The sequence below is a fragment of the Trachypithecus francoisi genome, unplaced genomic scaffold (assembly GCF_009764315.1).
Source record: "Trachypithecus francoisi isolate TF-2019V2 unplaced genomic scaffold, Tfra_2.0 Contig01558, whole genome shotgun sequence".
NCBI lineage: Eukaryota > Metazoa > Chordata > Mammalia > Primates > Cercopithecidae > Trachypithecus > Trachypithecus francoisi.
The window spans coordinates 5065754-5085768 of record NW_022681440.1 but is presented as its reverse complement, the minus strand read 5'-3'; the positions used below and the strand labels follow the sequence as shown (position 1 = coordinate 5085768).

At 44.6% G+C, this 20015-nt stretch overlaps 1 protein-coding gene across 1 annotated transcript in view; it reads left to right on the top strand.

Annotated features, from left to right (window-relative positions):
* The window catches only part of MYOM2 (myomesin 2), a 99789-nt gene that overhangs the window by 62540 nt on the left and 17234 nt on the right, over nt 1-20015 (top strand). The window contains exons 25-31 of the mRNA XM_033177663.1: nt 167-303; nt 7327-7471; nt 7583-7642; nt 9906-9973; nt 15195-15308; nt 15497-15584; nt 16117-16155. Coding sequence (XP_033033554.1) covers nt 167-303; nt 7327-7471; nt 7583-7642; nt 9906-9973; nt 15195-15308; nt 15497-15584; nt 16117-16155 — 651 coding nt within the window. The remainder of the gene's footprint in view (nt 1-166; nt 304-7326; nt 7472-7582; nt 7643-9905; nt 9974-15194; nt 15309-15496; nt 15585-16116; nt 16156-20015) is intronic.

Sequence of the window (20015 nt, the reverse complement as noted above, 5' to 3'; positions counted from 1 at the left end):
AACTCAAGTTTTATGTTTTATTTTTGGCTTCCATAATCGAATACTCCAGGGTTTCACATTCTCAAAAAATTTAATAACTAGGATTGATATTTCCCTACAATTTTCAGCTATTCTTCCTCACAAGGATTCATGCATTATTGACTTGCGATTTCTTTTCTTCCTGTAGCAATTCCTCTGAAATCAGAATTAGCTTATGAGATTTTTGATAAGGGGCAGGTTCGCTTCTGGCTCCAGGCTGAGCACTTATCACCAGACGCCAGCTACCGATTTATTATTAACGACAGAGAAGTCTCTGACAGCGAGGTGAGTTCCTGTGTGAGTGATCTCTGTCTTTGCAGGGAGCCTGCCTTTGTTGTGGTAGGTCAGTTACTGAGTGTCAACACTCTGTTTCCATCCCTTTTTGAGCCTTAAAGGTTGGGGCGTGGGAGGTTGACAAGATGAATGGAGATGGTTGATTCTTACAATGTTCAAAGGTTTGGTCTGGGTTACAGGAGACATCAGGAGTCTTTAAAATCTGAGCCCGTTGGAATTAAAAATGACTTTGAGCTTGTTTTTGTGAAAAAGGTTCAGGTTAGGTGGGGAAAATATCCTTGATGAATCAGTTCACTTATTCTTGATAGTGGTTTTGAAGGTATCTATTTTTTGCTCCATTGTGAGAGAGGCCTCCTTGCATTCTACCCCCGCCAACAGCTTCCCATGGAAGGCATCCCTGGGGAATAAGTTTCTGCAGCTTCCCTACTTGTTTTGGGCAGTAATCTTGGTGTGGCAGACTGATCTGACAGTGTGGCTGTCGAGAGCGATGTTCTGGCCAGGCACGGCGGCTCTCACTTGTAATCTCGGCACTTTGGGAGGCCAAGGTGGGAGGATTGCTTGATCCCAGGAATTCAAGACCAGCCTGGGCAACATAAAGAGATCCTATCTCTACAAAAAAATTAAGAAATTAGTTGGGCATGGTGATGCTTGCCTGTAGTCCCAGCTACTTAGGAGGCTGATGTGGGAGGATCACTGAAGCCTGGGAGGTCCGAGCCACAGTGAGTTATGATTGAACTACTGCACTCTAGCCTGGGTGACAGCAAGGCTCTGTCTCAAAAACAACAACAACAAAAGGCACATGTTATGTCATGGTCCAGACACCACCTGGGTTCTGCTTTTGGTTGTATAAAATGAATCTTAACAATTATGATAGGTACTCCTTATTTGTCCCAAGAATATTTGAGAAGCCATTGGTTGTGTTTCGATAAATGTCCTCTTTTCTAAGTACAGCATGCCTGGGACCCAGTTAAAGGACTGCCCTATTTCTTGGGGACTTTATTGTTCAGTGGTGACTTGGGGCTCTCTCAGAGGCCCCATCTTTACTGCTTCTGCCTTTTTCCCTTAGTGCCCAGTGTAGAGTGTGTTTGGCAACCTTAGATGCCTACTAAGTCCTCAGTGTTGATTGGTTTGTTCATTACACAAGTTTTAGGGGAACCGTGGGATGCAGGAGCCTCTCACTCTCCCAGGCAGCCCACCTACTATATTTCTAAGCTGGACCCCTCATTGTAGTCCAGCCTTTGTGTCTGATGGGCATTTAGCAGGACTCAGTTAGATGAATGTTGATCAGACAGAAGTCTTGCATGGACAAGGATCATAGAATTTTCTTCTTCAGTCAATCTTTTCCATGAGAATCATGACACACTTTAAGACTCACTCCTACATGGGAGAGTCGGCTAGAAAGTAGAAAACATCTAGTTTCTTTTGGGCTGCAAAAAAGCCAATGATATAACTATTTCCTATGGGAGACTTAGTTTCTGATCCAGGTAATTGGAGAAATCTTCTTTGAGCAGAGACCATGCTATGAAATGAAATGGAATTTAGGGGAAGTGCACTTTATTTGTGGGATATCTTTTGATGAACATTTCCTATCTGCTGTATAGAGCTTCCTTTCAGGATGGGTGCCCTGGCTCCATGGCTAATCTTTTGGAATATATTTTACTTCTTCAATTAACAATCCACAGGTGCCTTTTACATTTGAAGATTGATGCTATTTTGTGGAAGCCATATGAAAGCCTGTATTTATGACACTCGTAAAATCATTGAACTTCATCTTGCTGCGTAATGGCATTAGCAAGAAGCCTAATTATTTTCTAAAACCTACCAAGACATTGCAGCACAGCAGCTAAGAAAATGGAAAAAGCTGCTATATTGCTAAGAATCTAGTTGATGAGAATCATACCTTTTTCTTACTCAGAGCCAGTTAGAGTAAGTTCCTATCATTAAATCTCTACTCATAGATGTTCGAAGTGAGGATAATGTCATACAAATAAGGACAGTGCATTTGTCTGATCAACCTGAAGTTTACTTTTGATATTTGAAAGTAAATACTCCACACTGTAAAGAAACCCGAGGTCCATGGGACAGTGTGTCCACTGTAATCACAGGTCCCTCTCCTGCTTATGGCACCTCCAAGAGTGACGTCAGTCTCCAGGGATGGCGGCAAAGTTGTTGTGCTTCCTGCAATTGAGCCATTTTTTTTTTTTTTTTTGAGACGGAGTCTTGCTCTGTCACCCAGGCTGCAGTGCAGTGGTGCGATCTCCACTCACTGCAAGCTCCGCTTCCTGGGTTCACGCCATTCTCCTGCCTCCCGAGTAGCTGAGACTACAGGCGCCCGCCACCGCGCCGGGCTAATTTTTTTTTTAATGTATTTTTAGTAGAGACGGGGTTTCACCGTGTTAGCCAGGATGGTCTCAATCTCCTGACCTCGTGATCCACCCGTCTCAGCCTCCCAAAGTGCTGGGATTACAGGCATGAGCCACCGCCCCCAGCTGAGCCATTTCTTTTTTTTTTTTTTTTTGAGACAGAGTCTCACACTGTCACCCAGGCTGGAGTGCTGGAGTGCAGTGGCGCAATATCCACTCACTGTAAGCTCCGCCTCCCGGGATTCACGCCATTCTCCTGCCTCAGCCTCCCGAGTAGCTGGGACTACAGGCGCCCGCCACCGCGCCCGGCTAGTTTTTTTTTGTATTTTTTTAGTAGAGACGGGGTTTCACCGTGTTAGCCAGGATGGTCTCGATCTCCTGACCTAGTGATCCACCTGTCTCGGCCTCCCAAAGTGCTGGGATTACAGGCTTGAGCCACCGCGCCCGGCCGCCATTTCTTAAAATAATCTCCCTCCCTCAAAAACAGTCTGAGGTCATGCCTTCCCATCCATTTCTGTCTCTTTCTATCATTTTAGATGTACCAATTTCCTGTGCCAGTTTTCTGTTTAGAAAAACTCGCAATGATCTTACACAGTATACATTGTGTGGTCTACATCTCTGATATAATATTGGAATTTCTAATTGTGAAGGTGATTTTTGTGTTTATGGGAAATCAAAACCTGGGGTAGGAGTGGAGCAGACTTTATTCATGTAAACCCTGAAAGTCAGATTCAATGAAGCAACAATTGCAGCATCCCCAGGAGCTGTTGGGAGCCTGGGCGGTCCTCTTCCTTTCCCAGTGGATGGCAGCACCTATCCTGTACGTCACCTGGTGAATATCCGCTTGGCCAATGCACCAGCAGGGACAGAACAGTCAGATGTGAAGCTGCCCTTACAGAGACTGTCATGGGTCAAAGAAATACACCTTCAAGGAGAGGAGGACAGAGAAGAAAGATAGAACCCAGGTTCTATTAAAACAGTGCAGTAAACACTCTCAGGATTCAGAGAAGGCAGAGAGTTGAAGAGGCTGAAGTAGTCAGGAAGGATTTCAAGGGTAGAGGGTTATTGAAATGGGTGTCAAGGAGGTAGAAATCGGGGGTCGAGGGGTGGGGGTTGGGGATGGGAGGGAGAGAATGAGACATTCCAAGCCGCTCAAGTGCACAGAGAGCCAGGAATGATCAGGGGAGGGACACAGGGAAGTGGAGGGGTGGGCTCAACGGAGGGGGCTGTTTGCCTGAGTGATCTTAGGAAATATTGTTGGGAATGGAATGGGTCAGAAGATACAGGCTTTGAATGTCAGGCAGAAGAAGTTAGAAACAATGCTGAAGAAAATGAACAGAGAGAGAAACTGAACCAAGTGGCTAGTTTCCTAATATTCCTCTTCTAAAGCCTCTCTGGTGGCACTGGCATTTGCAATATCAAAACAGAAATGTAAACTCAGAAAGAACATTGTGAAAATAAATGCATGTGATTTGTCAGAAGGAGGTTGCTGATTTTCTGGCTAAACTTACGTTGTCACCTGCAGATAGAAATTCTCTAGTATTGCTGCTATGGCAAGGGTTGTAAGAGGAGTGTGGTTCTGAGGGCTGACAGAGTCTCCTTTGCTGCCTCATTTGCTGAGCGCCACGGACTATTAGTTTTTTGTTTTGCTCATGAGGCTCCAAGAGCCTCTCTGGATCCTGGGTAAGATCATTATTCAGGCTGCAAAGCCTTTGCCCCAATTCCAGCTGGGATCAATCCAAAGGTAGATGAAGATCTGCAGAAAATATTGACAGCAGCTGAGACTGCCGTATTGCTAACTCTGGGCACGAGGACGCTGAGGCCGGGCGTCCAGACTCCCGTGACTCTACGGTGGCATGGCTGGGGCGAGTCCCGCGTTGGACATTGGATGTCCTGAACGCCGTTCTGCCCTGCATTACTGCTGCATTTAGGGCGAGTCACACACTGGGATGTGGTCCTTCTACTGTCAAGACCCTGCTCAATGTCAGACATTGTATCATCCAGGTGGAGTACAATGCAATCCACTAGCAGCCATAAAACCTTTCAGTATCTTAGGGCATCCCAAACGCTGAGCGAGCAGAGGCATGGGGAAGGTGAGCTGGGAGCAGGCGATGGCCTTGGGAGGCCTCTACCCCAGATGCTGCCTGGGTTGGGGCATCTGTGCCCAAGGTGTGGCTGCACCAGGGCAGGGAGGTCAAAGAGGGTGGTGCAGGGGGTTAGCTGTTGAAGGAAGGGAGGTGACAGGTGCAGCCAGGGATGGAGGAAGGACCGGCTGGGGCAGGTTTGTAGTTTCAGCCAATGACTGATCTGGTGGGGAAGGTCTCAGTTGATCAAGAAGGCTTCCTGGGTCTGCACTGGGAAGGACGCTCTGGTCCTGACCACGTCCGTGGGCTCTCACCTAGAAGGATAGTTATCTTCTAAAATTTTTCAGTGTCACTCAGTAGCGTCAGATACCACAGCCACCTCAACACCACGGATGGCAGGATGAGTTAAGCCCCCTCCAGCTGACTTTCTCATCAGAACCTCGACGGATGTGTGTTTTGTGTTTCTCACTGCCAGGCATGATGCTAGGCACGGCGTGAGGCTGCAGGGATGAGTAAGGCCATGCCTGCTCTCAGGGGCTCAATGTCTAGCGAGACAGATGGCAGGAGGATAGGTAGGTCGGGGAGGGTGCTCCTGAGGGCAGGGTGCTGCTGGGGGAGGGGAGGCACAGCTGTGGAAACCCCAGAAAACACCAAGCCTCACCCCGAGACATCAGGGAAGTCTCCCTTGGAGCCAGTCACAAGGGCTGCATTCGGGTGAGGTGGCCACGGCAAGGATGGGCAGAAGCTGCTGCACGGTTGCAGAGAGGCCTGCGAGCTCAGAACTGTGGGGCATGGCCCTCGGGGAACTCCAAGGCATGAAATGTATCCCTACATTCATCCCCAAAGCAGCAGAGAGGCAGGTAGTCCAGGCTTCTGTGGACTGTTCCTGTCATACAGTAAAACCTAGAAATCATGAAGCGATGCAGTTTAATGTTCTCAGAGCAACCAACAGCCTCCCCTCCCAATCTTTCTCCCATCTTAGCAATAAGACAGCTGCACTGCAGGCAGGAAGGGGGAATTGTGTGGGCAAATGTTTGTAGTTTGGTCGTATGCACTATATATGACAAAATTTCTTTTTTCCCCCTTTTTCTGAGACAGAGTCTCACTCTGTTGCCCAGGCTGGAGTGCAGTGGCGTGATCTCGGCTCACTGCAACCTCTGCCCCCTGAGTTCAAGCGATTCTCATGCCTCAGCCTTCTGAGTAGCTGGGATTACAGGCATGCGCCACCATGCCTGGCTAATTCTTGTATTTTTAGTAGAGATGGGATTTCACTATGTTGGCCAGGCTGGTCTGGAACTCCTGACCTCAGGTGATCTGCCCGCCTTGGCCTCCCAAAGTGCTGGGATTACAGGTGTGAGCCACTGCACCCAGCCCAACAAAATTTCTTTTTATTTTTTTGAGACAGGGTCTTTCTCTGTCGCCCAAACCATCCTCCTGCCCCAGCCTCCTCTGTAGCTGGGACCACAGGGATGTGACAAATTTATATAGTGTTACAAAGGAAAACTTGTTTTCAGAATTACAAAGAAGAGATGGTTGAATATATTAAGAACATATATTGGCAAAGACCAACACCATATGAAATTGGTTTGAAACAGTTCTAAAAATTACACAGACTGATTGATGTTTTGAAAGGTTCCATTAGAATTAGAGTTATTTAAGTGAAAAAGTGAAATTTAACTACTAATATTAATTTATAATAATTTTAATAATTATCAAGCACAAAAAGGTAAAAATATCAAACCCCCAAATAAGGAAACCAACAAAAAAATAAAAAATAAAAATAAAACATAAAAAAGAGAAATAAAGAGAAATAAGCATTAATAAAGGTAGGGAAAACGGTTTTAGTGAAGTTAAAAATTTAATAAATAAACATCACAAAATCAGAGGGAAAAAAATGATCAGATTTGCTCAATGCATCTGTGTGTTAGAGAAACACTTGTTCTTCGACTTGTAGGATTACCTAAATAAAATGTGTTCCTATATATCTGTGCATGTACTGTAGAATAAAATGAAACATTTAAAAAATAAAAAATCAAAAGTGATTAAAAAAGTCAACACCTGTTGGAGGTCCATTTATCCTTTCCTCACCTGAAACCCCTGCATCCTAATGGACAGCAGCAGGTTGGGGCTTGTGGGTGCTGTGTCTCAGGAACTGAAGCTGACAGTGGCTGTGGAGATTGCCTGTTGCCACTATCCATGTGGGATTTTGTCATCAGCTGGTGATCGTAATAATTCATATCAATTGCGTATCATTTTATTTTCTCCTGTGAATTTTATCTGCTTCACGTTAGTAACTCATTCTTGGGTAGGTGTGGAGTCTGCCTAGAAGGTACCTGGTTTGGACTCTCAGATCTCCTCACACAGCCAGGCTTTGTCACTGAGTGACAGCTCATACTCACAAGTTTGATCCTTGTTCACCGGGAGGTTTCCTTGATAAAATTTCATTTTGGTTTCTTCCTGTCATAATCCCTTAAGATCTCATGGCTGATGTAATTGTTAAATGCTGAGAGGGAAAACTAGGAGAGATTTCCTTGTATAATTCTCCATTTCCCTTGTTTTGCTTGCAGATACACAGAATTAAATGTGACAAAGCTACTGGCATTATTGAGATGGTGATGGATCGATTTACTATTGAAAATGAGGGGACCTACACTGTGCAGATTCATGATGGAAAAGCCAAAAGTCAGTCTTCTCTAGTCCTTATTGGAGATGGTATGCTATATCGTATATTTCCATATGTCCATAAAAGATAATTCAAATGAAATTCTTTTGGAGAGAAGCAAACATGTTTCATATGTATTTTTTTTTAAATATTGAATTTAGCATTCAGGACTGTGCTGGAAGAGGCTGAGTTTCAAAGGAAAGAATTTCTCAGGAAACAAGGTGAGTCACTGACCTGCTCCCCTGCCCCCAGCATAAAGCAAAGACTTACGATTGGAATATTTGTCAGAAGCAGATCCTACGTGATCCCAAGTGACCCTAAAGGCTGTTCTAAATGATTAAAGGTTAGGCCAGGCCAGGCATGGTGGCTTACGCTCGTAATCCCAGTACTTTGGGAGGCTGAGGGGGGAGGATTACCAGAGCCTGGGAGTTCAAAACCAGCCTGAGCAACACAAGCAGAACCTGTCTTAAAAAAAAAAAAAAAAAAATCAAAAGAAGCTGGGCATGTTGGCGCATGCCTGTAGTCCTAGCTTGATCCCAAGGTGGAAGCTGGAGTGAGCTATGATCACGCCACTGCACTTCAGCCTGGGCAACAGGTGAGACCTTGTCTCAAAAAAAGAAAAAAAAAAAAAAAGAAAAGTTAGACCATTGCCATTTCTTAGCACTAGAAATGTGTATAGTTTTCTGTTCTTTGTCCTTTACATGTATTTTGCCTGCATTTTAAAAAATGCTTCTACCCTTAAAAGCCCCAGACTCGTCTGTTTAATGTTCACATTTCCCGTTATTATCTTAAGTCAAAGAAACCATCAGTCTAACCAGGATCTGTGGCTGACTTGCTGACTAACTACTCTCTTCTATACGCTGCTGGGAGGTGGTTCTTCCGATACACTTATTTCTTTTTTAGGCACCCCTTTGCATAAAACACTTTAAGAGCCCCATAAAGCATGCACCAGATAAACGCAGGCTTTCCACAATCTGTACCCACCGCTTAACCAGATCTTATTTCCCACCATGGGGACAACTTCCTGGATGGGCCGGACTGATTTCTTCACCTTGCCCCTTCTTGGGGGTCCATGCCTGTCTCTGTGGTCTTGTCTCTCTTGAGGTCTTTCCAATCCCAAGTCCAAAGTGGGTCTTCCTATCTCCCTGTGGCCTCCCGCTGTGGCCTTCCCTGACTGTAGGGGCCCCGGCTGTTCCTTTCGCCGGCTCTGAGCCTTTGTGAGGGGCTGGATGTTACCCTGCACTCAGAGGACAGGCCGGCTCTTCCGTTGTTTGTCGAATTCCTAACATTTCTTATGTGGCTGAGCATCTCGTAGATGCATGGGGCTTACCAACTGCATGGGAAAGGAACCCACTTTATAGCCATGAGTGATGAAGAAAGCGTGCCTCTAGCTTTAATGTCCAGACAGAATCCAGCAATTTTAATGAAAAAGAATAAAGAATGGAGGTGGAGGAGGCAGGGGCATCATTTGGCTTTGAAATGTAGAGAAGGCAGTAGAGGCTATTCCTATCAACAGGAAATTGTTCATTCTACTTAAAATTGTGGGAGCTTTTAAATTTTCTGACGACAAACAATATATTTTAACTAGATTGCTTTTACAAATACATGTTAACTAGATACAAAGGAAAATGAATACATTTTAGATTCTCAAACATACCCCAAGAGTTTATTCAAATAATATTTTTATATATGGGATTTCTATACTTCTTGAGAAAAATTAGAATATAAAGTATGAAACATAAAATCAAAACATTCATTTTTATTTTTCATTGTTTTTATTTCTAATAGTCACAAATATTTTATTTTACTTATTTCTACATTATGAACATTTTTTGGCCAACTTTGTAGGATGTATTCATGTATATGAAAGAAGTCAACACATACTTTCCAAATCTGCTTTGTATTTTTGCATTGAATGGCAAAAGGGTATTAGTGTATGACTTATTCCTACATGTATTTTAAATAAAAATGATTAACATTTTAAAAAAACATACATAAACCCATCTTTGATTTTGAATGCTATCTAAAGAAAATGTGTTTTACACAATTGCTAGGTCAAACTGTTATTTCTTCATCTCATGTCTATGCTCTTATTTAAAGATATTTACCGTGTTGTCGAATGTTCGGTTAGACATACTTTGGGAAACAAAATATAATTATTTCAATAGTCTCCTTTCTAAAGAGCAATAGATATGAGATGTCAGTAAGGAGGAGCCATCAGATGGTGTGCTCCTACCAGGAAGCACAGATTCCAGTGGAGAATCAGTGTTAACATGTGTCGACATCCCAGGCCTGAAAACTATCTGTTTCATTCTGCACAGCTATTGTCTTCCACCAAAAATGCATTACGTAAATATATATAATATATGCTTTTGTATTATATATACACACCATGCGTATATGTGTAGGTATATATATAATAGCTATATATTTATTTGTTTACTTCCTTTTTAAAAAGTTGTTTTTCCTTTTTTTCCTCCTTAGGCCCTCATTTTGCTGAGCAATTGCACTGGGACATCACAGAAGAATGTGAAGTTCGACTTGTTTGCAAGGTGAGAAACCTGGTTCTAACAGGGAAACACTAAGTCTCGTTCTGGTTCCTATCAGATGGGCCTTTCAGGGAGCAGCTGTGGCCAAATCTGTGCTGCTGGTGATGAAACGTGTGGTGTCTGTGTAACTGCGGATGGGCAGAGTGGCTTTCGGGTCCTGTGGAGTTTTTATTACTTGGACTTTAGTGCTTGTCTTTTCTTCTTCATGAAAAGATTACAGTGTTATGGGATGCAATAGAAGGTTGGATTGCAACAATTTTACTTAAACTATTATTGAGTTTATGAGAAAGCATGCCCTGGTGAAATACACCTGGAGGTGCTGCTCATACGAGTTCATCAGGAAAGAAAAGGCATGCTTTGGAGACAAGATGCTTTTTTTCAGTTTCATTTAACAATGTAGTAATGAAATGTTTTATTACTAAATATAAAAATCTGCTTTTTAAGCAGCAAACCTTCAATTTAATAACCGCCTACTATTTGACTGTCTCAGGATGAGGGGATGGGGGGAAAAGATCAATAATACATTATTTTTACCCCCAAACTAGTTTCTTATTGTCTACTGGATAAGAGAGAAAAGTAAACAGATAGTTTCAACAAAGAGATGATTCCTGAGCTGCGTGTGCCAAGGGGACTAAGAATTATGCAGGCCAGAGAGTGGGAAAAGATGGTTCCAGGAAGATCCAGCAGCAGGGAGGGACAGAGAAGCAGGGAGGGACAGAGAAGCAGGGAGGGACAGAGAAGCTGAACTGTGCACTTAAAAATAAAAATAAAAAAAACCCAAGGCTGATGGGCAACTGGGGCATTCTCCTGCAGGACCTAGAGGCTGGCCATGGTCTGAGAGGGTGCAGAGCACCTGAGGGCTGTTAGTGCAGTGACATGGGCTGCTTGTTGACAAGGAAGGCTGAAGGTGGCAGGGCTGGAGGACGATGCTTCAGCAGGCTGCTGAGAAAGGGTAACTCCAGCAGGACAGTTTCATATCCACAGAGAGAAGGAGATTTAGGATAAACATCCAGCAGTTAAAACCAGCAGGAGTTGGCAAGCAGCTGGGTGTGGGTGAGAGGGAAGGACCGAGTGGGTGTGATATTACTTGAGATCAGCACTGTATGGGGAGGGCCAAGTTTTAGGGTTTTGAGAATACATTCAATTTCACAAAGATTTAGTTATATCCGTGGAATGGGCAATAAGGCATAACCAGCTCACAACGGGACATGTGAACCTGGCAGCAATGGGAAAGTCAACTGGAGCACGTGGATTCATGAGATATTGGGTGTGGATTCATGAGATATCGGGAATACTTGGCTGTGGACATGACACAAATGGGTCAAGCTGCCAAAGGACAGCCTTTAGAGACAGGAACATCACAAACAATCGGGGCATTCTGGAAAATTCAGATTGTCAGAGGAGAAGAGAAGAGCAGCTCTGGGATTATTGAGCAGAAACCCTCAGAGAGTTCAGAGGGAAAGCAAATGACTTGGTGGCTGCTGGCAGGGAGGGACTTTGGAGTGAAGTGCTGCATGGCCAGGTGAAGATGGGCAGCTGGAGGAAGTGCTGCGTGGCTGGGTGAGGAGGGGTGGCTGGAGGCAGCATGGCCTGGGTGCTATTGGCAAGGCGGGGTCTCTACGTGGTGGGCTGAGGAGGTGAGGGACAAGGGAGAATGTGAGCAGGAGCCCGCTGCCCTCTGAGGTGCTCAGCGGGCCGTGAGGGAGAGAGGGGAGTCAGGGTGGCTTTGTCTTTCTCTCTTTCTGGATGAGGACACTCAATCCTATTTATAGGCAGAGGGGTCAGTAGAAGAGGAGTCACAGGTGAAGGAAAGGGAGGGCATGGGGATGCAGGAGGGGCAGTGCTGACCTGGAGGGTGATGAGACCAGGAGGTCAGCACAGCTGTGCAGCGGGCTGCTTGGCCCCCAGGGCAGCTCGCCGTGAAAGACAATGAGGGGGTGTGGGTGATGCCAAAAACCAGGGCAGAGCAAGCAGCAGATCCACCAGTGTAGCCAGTTGGTTTCACGCTCTTTCCAGTGAAGGTTGAAGGGTGTTGAAGATGAGGAAGGTGGCCCATGGTGGGGTGGGTGGCAGGAGTGGACTGTGATTGCCACTGAAGGAGGCATGACAGGAGCTCCTTATTAAGAATGGAAATCACTGTTGAGTGCACCAATGTGGAGACAGCTCGTAGTGGCCCAAATAGGGGTGCTGGGGTTGATGTTCCCAGATGTGGCCGGTGACCCTGGTGTGAGTCAGGGGATAGACTCATGATCGGGGTCTTGCTGGATGGATGTTGCAAGAAGGGAAGATGGAATAGGAACTTTGGGTCTTGCTTAACTGTAGTTAGTTGGTCAACCAGCTATCTAAGTTGAGCAGGAAAGTGAGGCCAAGCGGGACAAATGGAGAGGAGGCAGGGCTAAGCCTTGGTGATCTCCACTGGGCCACCTTGGTGGGGACACTGGGGTGTGAACTTGTTGATGCACGTAAGCGTTGGGTGGGGACCTGCCATGAAGAGGTCTGCAGTGCACTCGGGAGTGGACCCAGACACAGGGATTTGCAGGAGGGTGGGCACGGAGGTTTGGAACTAGGTGGGTGTTGAACACACCCTAGATAGGTGCAGGTTGCTCGTAGAAATTTGTGTGATGAAACGAACCTTTCTTACTATTTTGATCATCCTCCGTATTGGTAATTAATTTGCAATTTGATTTCCTGTTTATATATATATATGTGTGTGTGTGATAACTAGAGCTAAGGCTTTAATATCAAACACACTCAAGGTTGTGGTAAATTTATTAAATACTTAGATTTTTGGTAGTGAATTTCTTGCACTAGTATGTTTAAAAGGAAGACTCAGAAATGAAAACATTGATAAAAGAAGAGAAGAAGGTTACTTGCAAGGAAGCTGCAAGGGAGGTGGTCTTTAGAAGTCTTTCTCAACAAATGAAAAGCATAATGGATATTTAAAGGGAAGAAACCCATCAGGTGACTGATGATAGCCTATGTACGTAGTCCATTTATGCTGGAAAAACAACTTTCTCCAATTATTTACTCTATGCAGAAAGGTATATTTCCTCAAAATTTTAGACATCAGCACTGCAAAAATCAGTTCCTTAGGGAGTCAGCAACTCAAAGCCCAGAGCAAGTCAGAGTGACTCGGTTATGGTGTCAGTTTATTCTTTGTTGTTGTTGTTGTTGTTCTGACCGTGCCATCAAAGGTGGGTGTGCACTCCCAAGGCCAGTGGCAAGACCCCCAAGTTCTGCTTTCCATGGGCTCTGATATCATCTTAGTGGGATAGGACTGTCTATAAATATTTAAAAGTATTTTAGGTTACCTGACTAAAGTGATTCATAAATCTTTAAACACAGATATTGGGAAAACTAATATTACTTGAGATTTGAGGTTTTTGTGCAATTTAATACATTTGATTTACATACTTGTGTCCCTGTCAAGCCTGTGATTCTGTGCACCATTTTGTCTACACGGTTTTTCATTTAATAATGTGGTGCAGATGGCTATTTTAAAAATTATTTACTAAAAAAATACATGGAGAAAAATTTATACAGGGATACATTCACATTATAACTTCAGAGAAAACCATTTTTGAAAGTTTAAGACACAGAGAAACCGCAATCATAAACATAAGAAAATCTGTTAAACATTTGTTACACAGCAGAAGTGGAGAATTAGCACTGACTCTTAGAAAGTGTGAGTCAGGAATGGGCCATATGTAGCCTAAGAAGTGATGTTATCATCTTTCCTAGACATTCATGTACAGTTTAGGTGCCCATATTTTAAAGAGTTTATGGTAGAGAGAAGTTGAGGGAGTGCAGAGAAGAAACAAATGAGTTGTTTTGGGGAATTAGAACTGCCTCCCCCACTTATAGGACAAATACATTGATTACGGTTTTTTTTTTAGAAAACAGAAATTGAAGGTCATTGGAAAGGCATTTATTGGAAAGGACCAGCAATGTAAAATTGGAAAGGACCAGCAATGTAAAATTTCTTTGAAGAAGAGAGGAAGGGAAAACAGTATTGATTTAAGAGACAGTAAGCAATTAGATTGGTATTGAAAACAGACACCAAAGAAAATCCTGAAATGTTAAAGTAAAGAGGATCGTGTGCTAGAGTCGTGGAGCCTCAGCCTCAGTCCATTCTAAGATTTGTTATCAAAGAGTGGTTCTGACTTTAGAAGGAAGACCCTACTTAGGAGCTCAGTGGGATACCTTCCATCTGTGTATTCCACAAACATTGACGTGACAACCTCTGTGTGCCAGGCAGGCAGCCATGCACTTGGGGACAAGTGTTAGTGAAACAGACGAAACCCCTGCTTCACAGAGATTCAGTCCCAGTGCCGTCAAGAACGATGCCATCTCCCATAGCACATGTGGAAATTCTGTGTTGTACTGTTACCCCAGCAGAGCTGATCACACTGTTGAATCATTTGCCATCAACATCACTCTTCTTGAATCCACATGGATGTGAACGTACAATTGTCAGACTCATATAATCTGATGGGATTCGTATATTTTGCCATGCTGAATCCGAATTCTTCCTCGTCCCTCACTCTTCTTGAACCCACATGGATGTGAATGTAGAACTGTCAGACTCGCATAGTCCAATGGGATTCGTATAGCCTGCCATGCTGAATACGAACTCCTCCTTGTCCCTCAGACGAATGCCAGAGCATGTGAATTGGAATGCTCACTTATCTTCGGAGTCCGCAAAGCTTAGTTTCTAGCCAGTGATTGAATTGTGAGGAATTTCAGTTAAGGGAAGGTCCTCACCTCTAGTGGGCATTTTTTATGTTAAGGTTTCATTTCCTTTGTGTCCCTGTACCTGAAATGTGATGCTGCTAAAAGAGCAGCTGCCAAGCAGCTTTATGGACCCTCAGAATATTCTATATTATTTAGAAATCCCTATATATACTGCTTAAGACTTGTCTTTGTTAATGACATTTCATATAGACCAGAAGATCTTTATGCCCTCTAATTTCATGGACTAGAATGACGAGAATCATTTGTCCTTCTGTGAGCAACTGTGAGGACTTAATAACTTTAGAAGCTGGAATTTAGAAATGTGTTTGACGTTATTAGGAGCGACAGCTTTTCCATAAGCCTTCGTCTGAGACCGTCTATAGTAAAAATTAAGGTTTTTTGAGGGGACTCTGTGATTTAAAATTCTAATAGACTTTTTCTCATGAGTCGGAATGATTTACATACTAAACTGAAGATTTCTATTTCATAGGTTGCAAACACCAAGAAAGAAACCGTTTTCAAATGGCTCAAGGATGACGTTCTGTATGAAACGGAGACATTGCCTGACCTGGAGAGGGGAACCTGTCAGCTGCTCATCCCAAAGGTATCAGGCATTGAGTAATACAAGACGAAAGCAAAGCAAAAACGGCACTTTCAAATAACTCGAAATTCTGTATTCCTCTAATTTGCATCCTGAATTTCAGTGGTTTGCAAAGAAAATGTATTAGAGTTTATTACACTTTCTATTGCTGTATTGATTTTACATAAATATAGAATGTGTTTTATTTGTAGTTGTCAAAGAAGGACCATGGTGAATACAAGGCAACCTTGAAAGATGACAGAGGCCAAGATGCGTCCATCCTTGAAATAGCTGGCAAAGGTAAAAGAAAACCTTCTTTGTTCTGCGAACAAAAAATTCCTTTCACCAACAGGATGCGATGTGTTCTGAAGGCAGGTCTATCTCTAGCCTCAGCTATAGCACACCTTGTTTCTTTAGCGGTAACACTGTACAAGAAAATATATTTGTTCTTTGGTTGCCTTCAGAGTTTTTTCAGTGTTTTAGAATAATGTATGATATTACTTTGGGTTTATATGAAATGTCATTTTGGTCCATCATCAGAAGCCAAGTAACCCATTACTAATGCAGTTAAAATGATAGAAACACAGAGGCAGTGATTCAGTTAAATGTAGAGTTGGATTTAAGTAAAATGTTCTGGATCCTTGTTTAAAAGTGAAGAGGTTAGAAGGATTTATTGCACACATAAGCCTTTTATGGATAAAGATTGCCATTTTAATGATGCATTTTTCAACTGAATATCACAATTTCCTGTATCGATTTAATTAAACATTGAAAATGCGGCTTTCTGTTAAAATTACATGTCGTAATGGTGCGTATCCCTTCTCATTTTCAGTGTACGATGACATGATTTTGGCAATGAGTAGAGTCTGTGGTAAGTAAATGCCTTTTAATTTTCAAGTCATTTGGGGTGCTGAAATCACTATTTCCTGAGATGGGCAGTCACTGCTGCAAAAGGGCACGATGGAGCTGCGGTGGGTGTTCTGTGTGAGGCCCTGGATTGAAGGGCAGGGTGGTGATCTGCTGCCCATGAGGCTTCTTCAAGGACTTCTCACAGTTTTGTCTGGAGTTTGAATTTTACTTTAAGAAACTGTCTGGGCTTCCTGATTAGCCACTTCTTCTATCCTGCCTTAGGTTAACTGGCATGATTGCTTTTTACACAATTGCTGTGAGCGGCTTTGTACACGTGTTGAATAGCCGTAATGAATTTTCAAAACTCTCACTTTGCGTCGTACACGTTACATCATTATGTTATCTTTACAAATAAATGCCCAGAGGTGGGACTGCTGGATCACATGTCAGTTCAGCCTGTTTTTGGAGGAAGCTCCACACTGTTTTCCATAATGGCTGTATTAATTTACATGCCACCAACCGTGCACAAGCGTAGCCTTCTCTCCTCGCCAGTATTTTATCTTTTGTCTTTTTGATAATAGCCATTCTAACAGGTGTGAGATGATATCTCACTGCAGTTTTAATTTGCATTTCCCTGATGATTAGAGATGTTCAGTATTTTTCATGTATCTGTTGGCCATTTTTCTGTCTTCTTTTGAGAAATAGCTGTTCAGATCCTTTGCCCATTTTTAACGGGTTATTTGTTTTCTTCCTGTGCAGTTCCTTATGGATTTTAAGTATTTGACCCTTAGCTAATGCATAGCTTGAATATATTTTTTCTCCCAGTCCATGGGTTCTTTCTTCATTCTGTCAATTGTTTCCTTTGCTGCGCAGAAGCTTTTTTAGTTTTGTGCAGTCACATTTATTTACTTTTGCTTTTGTTGCCTGTATTTTTGGCGTCCTATCCAAGCGATCACTGCCCAGATCAATGGGGTGAAGCATCTTCCCCAAGCTTCCTTCCAGCGGCTTCGCAGTTTCAGGTCTTACGTTTAAGTCTTTTATCCAATTTGAGTGGATTTTCCCTTGTGGCGTAAGTTAAAGCACCAATTTCACTCTTCTGTATGTGGATATTCAGTGTTCCCAGCACCATTTATTAAAGAGACTGTCTTTCCCTATTGTATCTTCTTGGCATCTTTGTTGAAAACCAATTGACCATCAATGTTTAGTTTTATTTCTGGGCTCTTTATGCTGTTCCATTGGCTGATCTGTCTGTTCTCATGTCAGTACCATGCTGTTTTGGTTTCTGTAACTATATAATATATTTTGAAATCAAGGAGTGCGATGCCTCCAGCTTTGTTCTTTGTCCTCAAGATTGCTTAGACTATTAGAGGCTTTCCTGATTGCATATGACTTTTAGGATTATTTTTCCTTTTTTTTTTTTTTTGAGATGGAGTCCTTCCCTGTTGCCAGGCTGTAGTGCAGTGGGTCAATCTCAGCTCACTACAACCTCCATCTCCCAGGTTCAAGCAATTTTCCTATCTCAGCCTCCAGAGTAGCTGGGACTACAGGCACGCACCACCATGCCCAGCTAATTTTTTTGTATTTTTAGTAGAGACGGGGTTTCACCACACTGGCCAGGATGGTCTCCATTTCCTGACCGTGTGATCTGTCTGCTGCAGACTCAATTACATGCTTGAACCACTGTGCCTGGCCAAGGATTATTTTTCTATTTCTGTGAAAAACAACATTGAAATTTTGATAAGAATTGCATTCAATCTTTAGATTGTTTTGGGTAGTAAAAATGTGGCTTTACTCTTATACTCATGAAATTATTTTGTGTTAAAATATCTCATTATGTGCCCAAGGGTCACTCACGGATAACAGAACTGACCAGAAGGTCTTGAAGAGTGAGTGTGTATAAGGCAAATGTAAAAGGCAGAGTCCTCACTGTGTGCTCGTCACCTCGAGGCAGAGATGCAGCCACTGAGAGGACATACACATTATGTTGGGAGTTGGATAGGGACAGAGGGGACAGGCCCAGAACTTCCCACATCGCTAGGGAACCTTTATTCTCATGGGAAACCGGACACCGTGGGCCGTAGTCTCTCCCTGACATATCAGAATGAAAGAAGTGGAAGCCACGTTGTCAACACACTCACACCCACACACATCCCCACACTCAGCAGTCTCACACACACGATTTCCCACTCATACTCATACACACACACACAACCAGTATACCCACACCCGACACACACACACTTATACATGCACTCACACGTGAACTCTCAGACACTAATGCCCGCACACTCATACACACACACACATACGCATATGGGCACACACTTATGTGGACTCTCACACACCGATGCATACAGACTCATACACGGGAGCCCTGGGAGGCTGGGAGAGCACTGGGGGAGGCTGATAGAGGCTGGGGAAGCACTGGGAGAGGCTGATGGAGGCTGAGGGAGCACTGGGGGAGGCTGATAGAGGCTGGGGAAGCACTGGGGGAGGCTGATAGAGGCTGGAGAAGCACTGGGAGAGGCTGATGGAGACTGGGGGAGCCCTGGGGGAGGCTAATAGAGGCTAGGGAAGCACTGGGAGAGGCTGATGGAGGCTGGGGGAGCACTGCGGGAGGCTAAAAAAGTCTGGGGGAGCACTGGAAGAGGCTGATAGAGGCTGGAGGAACACTGTGGGAGGATGGGGGAGCACTCGGAGAGGCTGATGGAGGCTGGGGGAGCTGCTTCTGGTCTCTGTGGTTTGCTCTCAGGCTGCTCTGTCCCTCCCGTGTTCCGCCTAGTTAGGGTGGTGTTGGTTTCATGAGTCAGTGTCAGCCAATTTGAGGGGAGAGAAGGGGGTCGGGTGGGGGAATATGGCTCTGCAGTCTGTTAACTTCACCCAGTTCCCAAGCTGTTTTTCAAGTTGTGATTCCTTGAAGGGTGAACTGCTGTCTCCTGGTAGAGGAAACAGAGTCCCACCTGACTGGGGAGGGGAGATGGTGGTCAGGGATCTCTGCTTCTTACAGATTTTCAGTAAGCCTCTTGTCTGCAGCCGGCCCAGATGCAGGGACCCTCCGAGTCCTGGGCTCACTCCATTCCCTGGGCACTTCTTGGCTTTCTTAGCCCCGCACAGTTCCCTAGACCTCATGCCCCTCCCTCCACCTCCGGAAGCTCTGGGGATGGGCTCAAAGTCGGCCATTTCCTCCCCTGTTGTCCCTTGGGTTCCTGGGTGCTTTCCTCCCTTGCAGTGGACTAGCGGGGTTTAGGGAGGTGTGGAGGTCCAGGCAGGCAGTACCTCGGCATGACGTGGTGACGCAGCCGCAGGCGGCAGTACTGTGGTGTGACGCTGTGAGGCAGCGGAAGGCAAGCAGTACCTCGGCGTGAAGTGGTGACGCAGCCGCAAGCGGCAGTACTGTTGTGTGACGCCGTGAGGCAGCCGCAGGCAGGCAGTACGTCGGCGTGACGCCGTGACGCAGCCGCAGGCGGCAGTACCTCAGCATGACGCGGTGATGCAGCCGCAGGCGGCAGTACCGTGGTGTGACGCTGTGACGCAGCCGCAGGCGGGCAGTACTATGGTGGGACGCGGTGACGTAGCAGCAGGGGGCAGTACTATGGTGAGACGCGGTGACGCAGCCTCAGGCAGGCAGTGCCCTGGCGTGACGCGGTGACGCAGCCTCAGGCAGGCAGTGCCCTGGCGTGACGTGGTGACGCAGCTGCAGGCAGGTAGCGCTCTGGCGAGACGCGGTGACGCAGCTGCAGAGAGCTTCTCGCACGATCTCTTCATTCTTTCCCAACTCTGTCACGGAAGGGGTCTTTATTTATTTAGTTTTGGTTGATGTGCTTTCTTTCCTCATGTGCATTTAAGGATAAAAGGAAAACAAAGAGCTTCGCTATCACAAGC